Source organism: Aphelocoma coerulescens, chromosome 2 (genome assembly GCF_041296385.1).
Source record: "Aphelocoma coerulescens isolate FSJ_1873_10779 chromosome 2, UR_Acoe_1.0, whole genome shotgun sequence".
Lineage (NCBI taxonomy): Eukaryota > Metazoa > Chordata > Aves > Passeriformes > Corvidae > Aphelocoma > Aphelocoma coerulescens.
Window position 1 is genome coordinate 154,811,833 of NC_091015.1, and position 13,591 is coordinate 154,825,423.

Consider the following 13,591-nt stretch of genomic DNA (forward strand, 5'->3'; position numbering starts at 1 on the left):
GCCTGTTGCCTCTCATCCTACAGCTTGTCACCACTGAGGTGATGGTGGTGGACTTCAGAGATTTTTAGAGATGAAAACCAAGTATCTTTGCTACTCAGCCAGCACAGTGACTGATAAACAAGACAGAGAAGGAAGGAAAGATGTATGTGAAGGGAAGGGTGGCAAAAGGACAGCAAAGCCAGCCTTGGTTGGCAGTCTGATGACCAAAAGAGGGGCAGGAGTAAGAGTTAGTGCAGGAGGGTGATGCCCTATAAGTGGTCCTTCAGCAGAGGTCAGCCAAGGAGCCAGGCTACAACCAGATACAGAAATGCAGAACAGTGATTGAACACTGGGTATGGAGGCAAAAATATACAAGAGTTGCTGCAGGATGATGGATCTGTATGATCTGTATCTGCTCAATTTGTAAGAGCGTCGCTGAAGACCCCAAAATAGGGTCACTGAGAAGTCTCTTTTTACATGCTGAAGGTAAAACACTTCAGCAAGTGATAGATTTCAAATGACTGGCAGCTGACTTGGAAACAAAAAGTTACAACATGATCATAAATGGTAGGAGGGAACCCACATGTTCACAAGGATGCATTAAAGGGGTAAAGGCAGGGCAGAGAGAAAAAGGAGCTCTCAGCATGGGCAAAGGCCATACTATCCATTCATGTTTGAGAGCTGCAAGTGTTTGAGACACTTCTGCAAGTGTCTTTTGTTCTTACACACATAAAAGCTGCATTTTGTCAAGGAGGCAGAAGGCACAGGACTGACTGGCAAGGAGCTGCACCATTATGCCCTCTGTTACCCCACCAGCCTGGGAAGATCCACGAACCAGGCTGTACTCACATGAAAGTACACCCTCCTCACCGCAGTTTCTCAAAACACCACCAGTCTTCAATTATCTGTCTGCTCATCACTGCCCGGAGGGGAATGGTATGCAAATCATAGTGCCTGGTGCACTGGAGGACTGTGCTGAGGATGACTTTCTTGGCCAGAAAGATCCATAAAGCACTGCCAGACCCTCAGGGACAATCATGGACAAATTAAAGTCTTCAAAATTGCAGTTTGCTGCAGCCCAGCCCCTGAAGCACCAAGTGCCTTAGGCACATACAAGCCCATCAGCGTTTCTGAGCATCCTATATAATGCCTGCAGGGTTCACAGGGCTGGAAAGAGAACACCCAGATAAAGCCCAAAACTCACTGAGTACAACCAGCAAAGCACGTCGACCAGCAAAGCCTGTTGCACCCCTCCTCACCTCATTTCACCTCACCCTCATGCACGTGTCCTTCTCAAAACACAGGGGACTGGGATCATGCCTGTCTGAAACTGAGTTCTGCCTACCCAGAGACAGAAGAGGAACCACTGGCCAGGGGAGGACCTGAGTCCCTGTCTCTGCTTTGCCTACGTAAAACACTTGCATAGTCACTGGGATAACAACTGAAACCCAGGTGAGCAGCCTGGTGAGAAAAAGGAGGACATAACGCAGTAGAGAAATAAATTTTCCCACACCCCACATCAGATACCACAAGTTCAGTGGTTCAGTGAGGACTGTGGATTTGGTGACAGCACTGCAGCTCCTGAAGCTGCCTGTGATGCCTGTGGAGGAATCTTGGGCTCAAGCGCACCCTCCACACACAATAACCATTTTGGTGGCACACAAGCAGAACAAGGTTTGTAAGTGAGGTTGTGTCTTTTAGCAGGACAGCTAGGTCAGCTGGAAAGAGGAGAGGAGTTTTCAGTGACCTGAAGAAATCTTTGGGTGCCTGAATGCTTGTCTGTCCCAGCGGTACTGCAGCTAATACACCACCTGCTCCAACACAGGGTATTACACCTCTCACTGTGAACCACACACACAGCAGCAGCAGCATTTACACCAGTCCCACATCTATGTTTTCCTCATCTTCAAAGAAACTAACATATACCCAATTCAGTTTCTGGACGACATTACTATTATGAAGCAGCACAAGTACTTCACTAAAATGCACTGAGAATTATATTTCTTAAGATAGTCATATCTAAAAATTCTAGCAACTACAGAATAAAAACTGTTCTGTGGTGAAAAATCTCATCTTCAAGGAGGATATGAAGGAGTGACACGTGGAGCCACAGAGCTTGTATGTGTTTTTAGCACGGCCCATCAAAGGCTGTGTATTTGGATCTTCATCCTTGTTTTCCACTGCTTGATATGGGTGTCACAGGTGCCCGTTAACAGCTTTATATCGGTCTTGTTCAAAGAGCTGTAGATTTCAGTGGTGTGAAATCCACCCTAGCCCCCAGATAGCAGTCTGGAGGTTTCAAGGGCCTTGCATGGTACCTTGCATGTGCCATACACAATCACTGTTAATTTATTTGAATTTTACAAGTGGTACAACCTATTACATCCCATGAAAATCATAGCCCCCTTAAAATAATGAATTAAAGCTAAAAGAGAAAAAAACCCAACCAAAACAAAAACTAACAAACAAACAACAGTCAAAAAAACCTTAAAGATGGGAAAGTTACTGAAAGATGTAAAAAGCAGGTTTTCTAGACTTCAAATCATATTTCTAGTTTCTTTTTGTAACTTATATGTACATCCTTTACCATGTTCAAACCTTTTTCAGTAGAATATGATCTTTGAATCTCCTGGGCATATAAAACTTCCTGTGGGGACTTCTACAGTAACCCTGCAACATATCTCGCTGACTTGATTACATTTACCCTCAGCTCAAACTCTATTTTGGCACATTTTCAAGGTCAAGGCTTGGATATGATTAAAAAATTTTCCAAGTGCTAGTCTCTCCCCTACAAGTAAAATGTGGATATAATTAATACTGTTTTGTTTCTTTTGTTTTCTTTGCAAACAAGAGTTTCTGTTTGTTTGAAATCCTTTTTTTCATGTTTTCAGCACTTGGATCAAAAAATAAATATTTAAATTAATATCTTTCTCCTGGTTAATCTAAAAAAAACCCCACTGATATTTTCAAAACAGCAAAATCCTATTTGATTTCAGTTTAAACAGATATGTCACTAGGAATATTGTTCTCAACTTGCCTGCAGCTGAGGCTTTGGACATGCTTTGCAGCATCACTACTTCTGCAGAAAAATCAGTGGGGTCAGGCTGGAAACAGAGGATTCCCACACAACAAATAGGGACATGCCTTCAGGTGGGCACATTTTCCTCCTTGTTCTTTGTATAAGGGGCATCTCCGGCTGAAGAATTGGCTGCTCTTATGGTGATACGTGTTTGCACCTATGAAAGCTTTTTTTTTGGCATGGTAAATGAATGCATGAACATAGAACAGACCTTGGCAGTGTAGAAGTTAAGACTGAAAAAAAAAAAAAAGCTGAGGGCCTTCTGGGGCTTGAACCTCCTTCACATGAGTATGAGCCTGACTCAAGCAGATCTACTTTATTTGCATAAGGACTGCAGGAACACCACTAAATGCAATCAGTCCAGCACAAAGAGAAGGAAAACCTGAAGAAATTAGGACAGTTGATAAAGAAGATATGTCCTCTTAAAAATAAAAATAACAATTATTAAACATTGCCTAAACTGCCTGATCTGATTCACTGGCCCCGTGAACATTTAAGTGGCAGAGGATACAACAGGAACTGTCCAGGCTTTTGTTCATAGAAAAATGCATATAATGAGGACACAGCTAACATGTTAACAAACCTAATCCCATCTGCAGCTCTTTTTTGGGTGTACTGTTTTATCTCATAGTTGAAAGACACATCTTTATGATATACATTTGATAGCTTAAGCTATCCCCAGCTGTTGAGAGGGGCTCGTATTTCATTACCTTGGAAATAACTGGCTTTTCTGCCCTTTTCCTTCAGAACAGAAATAAACCTAGCAAGTAGAATACAAATACCAAGTGTCTACCACCAGTCCTGGCAGACTGGCAAGTCCTTACTATCACTTCCATCCTCTCACCCCAACAATTTCTGGGGATACACTGCAAATCAAAACAGGTTAAAAACTTCCCTTCCTTTGACAGGTTTTTCGGTTGGATGAGTTTCCTGCCCTGGTCCTCAGCCCTGGCAGCAGTGTGTCTGTGAGACACAGTGAGCTGCAAACTGCAAACTGCTGCGAGCCCCAAGCCAGGCACTGTAACTGAGGAGCATCTGTGGGCAGGGGCAAGTTCTGCTCTCCCCCCACTCCCTCTGCTCCCAGGGGAGCAGTGTCACCGCAGCATTCACTAAACACCCTACATTTCTTAACAGGCATCCGCTGCTGCCTGTTGAAATGGCAAAGCACAAAAGCGTAAAACAATCGCATCTTGCTTTTTGGGTCATTTTGGACAGATGGGCCACTTTCCAAGCATCACAAATTTTCCTAAGTTGAAACATGTCACCACAAGTTCAGTTGAAGGTCACATTTTTTTTTCTGATTTCAGCCGAGTGCAAAGATGACAAATGTAAGTACAAAGGGAAAAACATCCTGTTGGAACAGTACTCCCTGTTTTCTATGGGTGAGAAAAGCATAAGCAACATTTCAACAACAAAACAATGTGATCCATTGCTGAATGATTTTTTTTTAAACCTGTATCATAATGTGTAACTGAATAAATTTCAAAGTCTGCAGGAATGCAATATAAAAATAATGAAGAAAAATGCTAGCAATCAAAAATGTGCAACTCTGCATGGGTTTGCATAAGGATTATCAGGGGGGTTTAGGCAAATACTTTTTTCACTTTCTCAGCATAAAACTTTGGAAAGGAATAAAGTATTTTTTAGAATGGATTAAACAAGTAAACTGCAGGGAAACCCAGGTCACTTAAATATTTATAGACTTCTTCATTACTTTAAAGCAAATAATCTTATTGAGCTAAGTTTTGTTTAACTCATATTTTGTTTTTTTTTATTTAGCAAAACAAGACTTTCAGAAAGAAACAATTCATTGGTTTAATGATTGCTGGCTGCTGTAGACCAAAAGCAGCTCTGCTTTGCTCAGCCTTCAGAGAAGGCTCCCCACCCTAGTAAATGTCCTTTTCCCAGCAGACAAGACTGAAATCAGCTTGAAATTATACTTGTTGAAGATTTCCATGGCAGAGACAGAGGTTCCCGGGCATCCACAGAGAGCCTGCAAAACAACTGGGACTATTTAATTTATTGTCTTTTCACTGTCCATGGCTAACCCTCCTTCAAGACACTGAAACCAAACAACTTTGATGGCAATGTCTGATCCAACCCATGTAAAAAAGACTTGAGCATACCACTGCTCTGGTGAAGAGAGTGGGGACATCTCCTTTGCCAGACGCAGGGAAAGCCTCCAGTACCTGTGGTCCCTGCTCAGATGTGTGAGCTCAACTTTTTGACCTTTTGGGAGAGGAGGAACACTCTGATTAAATCACCTTTAAAATAAGAAAAAAAACCCCAAAGAAAACACATTTTGGGCAAAGAAGCCAGGATGGATGATGGAAAGAGGCAAGGAGCAGCAATATCTTCAGGTGACAGCTGAAGTCATCCGAGGAGGAGCACCCTCTACCCCTCTATCCCTGGGCGAACTGAGTTCCCTTTGCACTGAGACAGCAGGAGCACAAACGTCCTCTGTGGTAGCTTAAGCCATGACAGCTGGTTTCAAAATGGATGTGGGACTATAACCTCATCTTCAGACCCCTGCTTGTTGGGAATCTAAGCCTGCTGAAGCATCTGCTTGATTCTGCAGATAATTCAGCATGGTTTTGGAATAAAAAAAAAAAAACAGCACTGGGAAAACTTCTGATTTTTGCTTCCTACTCTGATGCATTATGAATGAAACAAATAAGCCAACCTCCAAACCCCATTGTATAAGGGCACGCGGAAGTACAGTCAGACTGCAGGACAGAAGGCACAGGGGAGAGGCATGGGAAACTTTTGGAGAAGTGGCAGGTTCAGCACACAAACCAGGCTTGATGCTGCTGATGGCAAACACCAGGAGAGCACCGTAGATAAAGGATACCCAATATCCCACTACTGTCACAGCCATCTCCTCCTACCTGTGGGAATGCTGGGCTAGCTTGGCAGAGCAATGGAAGGGCAGAAAAAGACATCTTAGTTTTGAGGGTGGAAAGAGACAAAATATATTAGGAGAACAGAGCTTTGGAGATTCCAAAAGGGAATCTCCTTTTTGTTCCTGCTGTTTTGGGGTTTGGAAGGAGGAAAACATCCTTGTGATCTCTGCCCTACTGCTAATACTTTCAGTTGTACTCTATTGCACAAGTCCATTATACGTTAGAGAATGTCAAGAAAGTAAAGTGTCTTTAGGTGCATTGAATTTATGTGGTCAAGCACAAATTACCTGAGTTAGTGCTTTTGGACTTGGCAGCCAGCTGAGACTGGGACCCTTCAGGTTGTTTCCTGTAAGTGAGGACTTAAATTCTTTGCTACAATCCTGTCATTTACAAGGAATGTACAAAGAAATGCTCTTTCCCTGAGCAGGGAAAGGAATCCTATTGTTCTGGATATCCAAAAGGCAGTTAAGGGCTTCTTAGATTTCTCCTGGATGAAGGGTCATCAGCTCCAAGGGAATTTCATCCCATCTTACAGCATTCCTTCTGTCCCAGCTGGAAGGGTGACCTTTTTTGGGGTTTGCCTATTGTCTTCACTGCCACTTTAGCTGTTCAGCATCAGCATGGAAAGAAATAAAAACAAGCATTTATAGGTGATTGCAACTTAATTATTTACAAAATATTGTTTCATCAGGACATTTTCTCCTCCTACCCTCATAGTGACCTTATTTCCATCAACTGGATGTTTATGATTGTCCCAGCCAAAATTCTGGGTGTGCCAAGAGCCTTTGAGGGATGCCTAAAATGACTGAGGAAGCTGTACCTCTCTTCCATTGTCACCTGCTGCAGGTACCAGACTGCAGCCACAAACTCATACTCTTCTTTCTCCAAAGAGGGCTGAACCAAACCAAATTTCTCTTTATACAGCCTGTGAAGTCTTCAAGTATTGCAGTGAAGATCCTTCACTGATACAGATGAGTGCCACTTCCCACAATTCCACTCACATCTGAGGCTGATGCTAACACACCAAACCATGGGCTGCTGCAGCTGGAGGGGCAGTAATTTGTAACAGTCCTTGCAATCAAGAGTTTTCCTGTCCCATTTGGTAGCTCCAGCACTGAATTTGGTGCAGCGTTGGTCCCCCTTTGCTGCTGCCACAACACAGGTTCCACTATCCTTTCCCAGCTCCAATATCCCTTGTCCCATTCCCCCATTCTCCTGTCATTGGCCAGAAAAGGTTTTCAAGGTGTCACATTCATCAGCAGCACCAGGGACATGCAGCTAGTACGACTTAAAAGATTTTTCAGCAGGGCAAAATATACAACAATAGATTCAAATCCACAAATGTTCTGTGGATAGTAACTCCTATGTTTAAATTCACTTCATTGTCTTTGCCCTTTTTACTGCTAATTGTCATGAGTGCTCGTGCATCCTGCTGCACCAAAATCTGCCCTAAAAGCTAGCACTTAAATAAGGCAGTCTGGAGTGACTCTGCAGAGCCCAGTTGCTGGAATCAAGTAATTGAAAATTCAGGGTGTGTGATGGGGTGTCCCTGGGCTGTATTCCTCCCTTCTGCTTTGTTATGCTGTTTGCAGAACAGCTGAGGGAAGTGTTCCAATCCTGTCCCAGGTTTGCACAGGGCTCTCTGTAAAACCTGGAGTGATTCCCTGTGGAGCCCATTTGAGAAGTCTTTGCCTTTGCTGGCTCTGACAGCTTTTGCTGTTGCGTGAACAGAGCAGTACAATCATCCTTTCTTCAGGTTAACATGTTTCCCCCTTGCAAATTATCCACTTCTGGCAAAAGAATGACCTGGGGGGACGATTTGTGTGTAAACCATGGTATGGATGGATGGTATGGATATGTCTGGGAGCTAGTGGGCTAGTGCTGGCTAAATGCATGTGTAGCCTGGCAGCCTCAGCAGCTCATCCTGCTACATCTCGACAGCCACCTCCACTGCCACATGTGCCATTCTAGAGCCAGAAGCTTGAAATTGGGTGTACATCAAGAAATGTGCAAGAACAAAGCATTATTACCCAGGAAAATCCATATTATCTAACATATCCCAAGTTCTTTGAGCAACACTTGTATGAGAGGGTATGAGAGGCAGGACCTCAGCTGAACATACCATTAACAGCAAGCAGCAGGGAACAGAAATCTGTGAAGGGAATAAAATGTTAAGTTTCAGTGATGGGGATAGGAGACAGATGCAGCAGGAGGGATAGCTTCAGGAGAATGGCAGGAACAACTCTGGCCATGTCCCACCAATGGTGTTTCTGCAGGTTTCTACATCAGATGACACGGGAGGAAAAAATTAGGTTATGGACAAGGATGGGTTTCCAGGAACTTCTTTAAAAAAAAAAAAGGAAGCTAAAACTGGTGAAGAGGTAAGTGACAGAAAAGCCAGAAAGTCCTCAAAACTAGAAGGCTTTCAGGTTAAAATCTTTAACTAGCCAAAAAACATGGAAACAGAAGAACAGAGAGTGAGAATCCAGAAACATGTGCAATAGTGCATAATTTGGAGAGGCTGGGGCTGCCATGGGCTGGACACAGCCTGTCCCACCACAGGACATGGCTGAGGCCCTCACGAGATGGCAGTGCCTTGGGGAGAACAAAACGGAGAAGGGTAGAAAGTGCTGTGCAGGTACTGATGAGTGAGGGGAAAAGGAAGAGAAACAGCTCTGCAGACACCAGGGTCAATGAGGAAGGAGGGGAGGAAGTGCTCCAGGCACCAGAGCAGGGATTCCCCTGCAACCACCAGAAAATACCTTAGAGAAGCAGGTTTGTCCTGAATGACTGCGGCCCATGGAAAGGCCCCACGGCGGGGCCGGGAGATGTGTGAGCAGGAGGGAGCAGCAGAGAGGGGCTGTCATGGACTGGTCATTCCCCAGTGCTGCCTGGGATGGTGGGGAGAGGTGAGGAACCAGGAATGAAGAACTGGGAAAAGGGGAAAAAAAGGTGTCTGAGGACACAAACTCCCAGCCACAGATGTAATCCATCTGCAATAGGAGAACAGTTCTGTCTGGCTTAGGGCAAAAGGACAGGAGCTGAGCATACCTGCTATTATCTTGTATTTTTAATCTCTTTTAATCCAATTTTTCATGTACATCACTACCAACTAGAAGTTCCAAGCAATTCGTCACTTGAATATTTTGAAACATGAAGCCTTCCAGGACAAAAGACCATTTACCATTAATCTTTCTCATGGAATTTAAACAACTGTACACAACAGGAAAATAGTTCTCTTATAGTGATAGAGCCAATATGTATGTATTTCTATATTTACGTCTTTTTTGTGTATTAAAATGACAGTGACCCTGTTCTCTTTTATTCTGTGTGGAGCACACACAGTTTCATGGGTTTTGAGACAAAGAAAGCCTGTGAGATCATTTGGTCTGGCACCCTACAAATACATTTGTCATCTCACACAGTGACCAGTGCAGGGAGGGTGCATCCCAGCTGGGCTGGTGTGGGTGGCATGGGGAGAGCCATGCTGGGAGGCTCAAAACCCCTCATCCAGCAAGGTATGTCATAGGTCAAGGATGCTGTCAGCTTTGTAAGCAACTGAAAACCACTTCGTGTTCCTGGTGTGTCAGCAATATCAGGTTTTGATGTGTTTCCATAAGTGGTCCATTCATCTGGGGAAGTGCCACGAATGAGCACTTCCAATGGCACATGGGAATTCAGACAAACTTGTGCTAGCCTAGCACTGCCAGGAGCCATCTCATGCACCACCCTTCATTCATCTATCACAAATATTCATTACCTCCACTTCCAGTTCAGCTAATGTCAAAGGATTCATTTGGCATCCTTTGGTAAAGGCTGAAGTGCAGACACTGCTATGAACAGCTCCAGCTTTCAAGAATGGTGCTAACATATCTTTAGCTGTCTGACATTCAAACTCAGCTGGCTTCCTTGATGAATAATTGGAAACCTCCCTGCTGCAGTGACATTAAACTCGTAGTTTAACCTTCATATTACAGCCTCTGAAATAAGCTAAGATTTTGTAGAATAAATATTACTACACAAATGGAGCACTATTTTGTTTTCTTAACATCTTATACAGGCCAGCCTCCTAGGAGGAAACATTTCTACAGCCTTGCACTTCATGAGAAGCTCTACAGATGTCTTTATCTGTCCCTGAACAGTCCAGCAGGTCCCCTGTGGGCAGCCAATGTTAGGGGCAGAGTCACCTTTGCTTTCTTTTAGGTACAGGCAACATCCCACTATCTTTCCCTACAGCCAGTGCTCTCTGCCAGCCCCCAGCCAACCTTCCCAACACCCCACTGCACATCCAGTGGGGAGGGCTGAAGCATTCATGTAAACTTTGACACCCCTGAAAGGCCTTATTTCCCTTTTTTGTTTTTAATTGGACAAATCAGCGTCCCAATTCCATTTGCAGAGCTCAGAGTTTCCATCACAGATGTGGGGGCAATAAGGAACAGCCTCCTGCACAGCACTGACACATGCTGACAGGAAGCTTGCATAGATCAGCAGAAATTAGAGCAAATCACAACCAAAATCAGAAGCAACAGAAACTTGAAAGAAGGACCCAAGACTAACACTTCAAAATCAGAATAATCAAAACCATTATGAGTCCATTATGAGTAGGGGAAATACGAGGCATGCAGTGTGTCATTGCTCCTTATCAACTTGCCTCTCTAATCAACAATTTACAGTTGTGGCACGGGGAGTTACGGAAAAAAATACAGATCCTTGAGGTGCTACTAGCCTGATTAAAGAAATCCATCTATTTCCCCTGGAGAAAAATGCTTAGGGAGAGGTACCTGTAACAGGAACCTTATTGAGATGGATTGCCTTTAAGCCCGGGACTTTACCAGTGAAGCTCCAGACACTGGAAATTTTAATATAAATGTGATGTAGGAGTGATGTAGGAGGTCTAAACTCATATTTATGTACTTGCATAATATTAATACTGTAGGAGGTAAATATAAACAAAACACATGATACTTTGCTCATGTCTGTGCTGGATGCCAATTTTGATATTGTTATAAGGTAAGAATATATATGAAAAGCAGTTTATATTAAAAAGGTTAAGAGAGGAGATCTCTTCAGGAGGCAAAACAAGCTGTACAAGAACTACTATGGTTTCTAAAATACATTTTCTTCTCTGTGCATTAATAATTTTTTCTCTTATTTATGAATCAGGGTTCTTCCAACATCACCCCTGAATGCATTTTGGAAGGACTTCCTACTTGCCAAATCCCAATTCGAGTTGCATTTTGCAAAAACACATTCATGCTGCTTCATTACCCGACTTTCTTGTAGTGATATTTTTTTAAGGCTACTTTGGCAAGCCAGGAAAACACGCAGGGCAGAAGGGGAGGGCAGACGCTCCTACCGTACCAGAGGGTCCTTTTTCTCCATGTCCGAAGCTCGGCGTGGGGACTCGTGGCTGGACGCGTCGCTGGCAGCGGCTCCGGCAGATGCGCGGGGCCGGGAATGTGCCGGGAATGGGCCGGGAATGGGCCGGGAATATGCCGGGGAGGTCGCGGGCTGCCCCGGCCCCGGGCTGGCTCCGGGGGCTGCCCTGGGCCCGGCCCCGCTGCAGTGGGGCTGAAGTCAGGGTGCCAGCTGCCCCGGCAGGACAATGGCTCCATTGGGACATAGCTGGGAGACAAAGGCGCTGCTTTCAGGAAAGATTTTATATGCATACATGTGACCTTTGCCTGAAATGGCTCTATGGAAAGTGTCCCTGTCCTGAAGCTCTGCTTTCAAATGCGGCACTCCCGGGAGCTTGCTTAATCTGTCCCTTTTTTCTCCTTTTCTATTTTTTGCCACAGATGCCTCAGGAGAGGTCATGTGCAGATAACAAGGTGGTGCTGAGCTTTTTCTCATCGTTTAATAGAGCTATTCAGTAATGGATAAGATTATTTTCTTCACTTTGCAAAGTCGTTCACTAGGATCTGCTATCTGGAATGCTTTTTCTGCTTTTAGGAATTTAACTACAAAACCAGAGTACCCCAATTTCCAATCCCATACCCGTGAGCGAGCCTCCACTGGCTGACACTTCCAGATACTTCCAAGCTCAGGCCACCTTTGCTAGAGTGCATATAATTTTAAATTTATGCATCCAGATAACAAGAGCAGGGCCTTTGGGTCTTTTATGGATTGGAGCAAGTTGTTTATTCCAAATAAATTTATTATAAATTGATTTATTTTAACTGTGTTTTAAAATATTTTGAAGGCTTCTTCAATGGATATAAAATAGTGGCTGTCAATACACACCATGCATGAAATCCAAATATCATTCTAGCTGGGCTGGAGATGGGGGGTGAAGACAGAATTTATCACCTTTACCTTGGGATATGGCAGTGAATGCTGCAGGTGAAATGATGGGCCCTCAGAGTGATTCTTTATTAGGTTACAGGGAAAGTTAATAGCAGTGTGACTCTCAGGTTAGCCAAATTTTCCTTTATAAGACCTTGATTTTTGCTGTTTATTGCTCTGACAAACTTACATTTGCACTGACATTTTTGTGCTGAAAAGAGTTCGGAGTTTTTAATCTATTTTTAGTTTACAGCAAAATACACCAAACATTTTTGAGGTTAAAACAAAGAATGTATTCTTTTCTATACTAATGTTAAACAAAATTATCTGTCCTTTCCATAAACAGATCTCAGGCTTACATAGCCTGGAGCAACAGACCAGATTTTGGGGACCAGGGAGGAATGGCCTTTGTGAAATGAATACATTCATTCATCCCCACCAAATTCCATACAAACTTTGTCAAGTTATAAATCTTTAAGAGATCTTTGTGTATACTGAGCACTGTGTGCAACTTGCTCACACTTAATAGCTGAGCTCTCTGAAGATCATCTTCGCTGGATGTCTTTGAGCCCCTTACTGACCGTGGATCACACTGCAGGTTTATCTTAAAGGAAGGGAGTTTTAAAAGGTGCTCACACTCCCAGCCAGATCCAGGAGTGTGGTCATGGCTGTCTGTCATACACCAATGCCTCAGCACAGCTGCACACACAGCCTGCATCTCTCTCATAAGAAGTGTGGTATTGTGCATGCTGGGAAAGCAAATTTCTTGTCCTGAAATAAATCCCACCCCACCCCCCAAAAAACTCCAAACTCCACTGTGAAATCTCCCCATCCAACCTCCCTGTTCCCTATAGCCCCTTCCTTCGACATCAGGTCTTTCAAGAGAGGGAACACTGAAAAGTAGGATAAAATCAAAGCTTTGAGGAGCTACTGCATAGGCATCAGGTCCTGGGTCATAAATGAAACAGGGCTTCTGTTGGAAAGACAGCACAGAGCACATGATAATGCACAGAGACCACAGAAGCAGACAGATTCCAAGTGTTTGAGAAATATTAAAATATGGTATCAGCATGTGAGGTCAAAGAATATTAGATACAAATCCAGTTAGAGTTCAAGTACCGAATATAAGCAAATTAAAATATACATATATTCTGCAATATCTAGATACAAAATATCTGAGCAAAGGGAGCAAAAAAAATCAAAGAAGAAACAAACTAGCAAACTCGCAGATCTCCACCTCATAGCAGGCTGCTCCCAACACTGTGCTCCCTAATACTTGTTTGAATTCCATGTAAAAAAAGATGCATCTCACTTGCCTTAGAAGCTAATGTGCAGCCTGCCATGC

The 13,591-nt window shown here is 43.6% G+C and overlaps 1 protein-coding gene across 1 annotated transcript in view; it reads right to left on the bottom strand.

Annotated features, from left to right (window-relative positions):
• The window catches only part of ENPP2 (ectonucleotide pyrophosphatase/phosphodiesterase 2), a 72,509-nt gene extending 61,132 nt beyond the window's left edge, over positions 1–11,377 (bottom strand). Inside the window, exon 1 of the mRNA XM_069005385.1 lies at positions 11,323–11,377. Coding sequence (XP_068861486.1) covers positions 11,323–11,343 — 21 coding nt within the window. The 5' untranslated portion in view covers positions 11,344–11,377. The remainder of the gene's footprint in view (positions 1–11,322) is intronic.
• Positions 11,378–13,591: the final 2,214 nt, after the last annotated feature.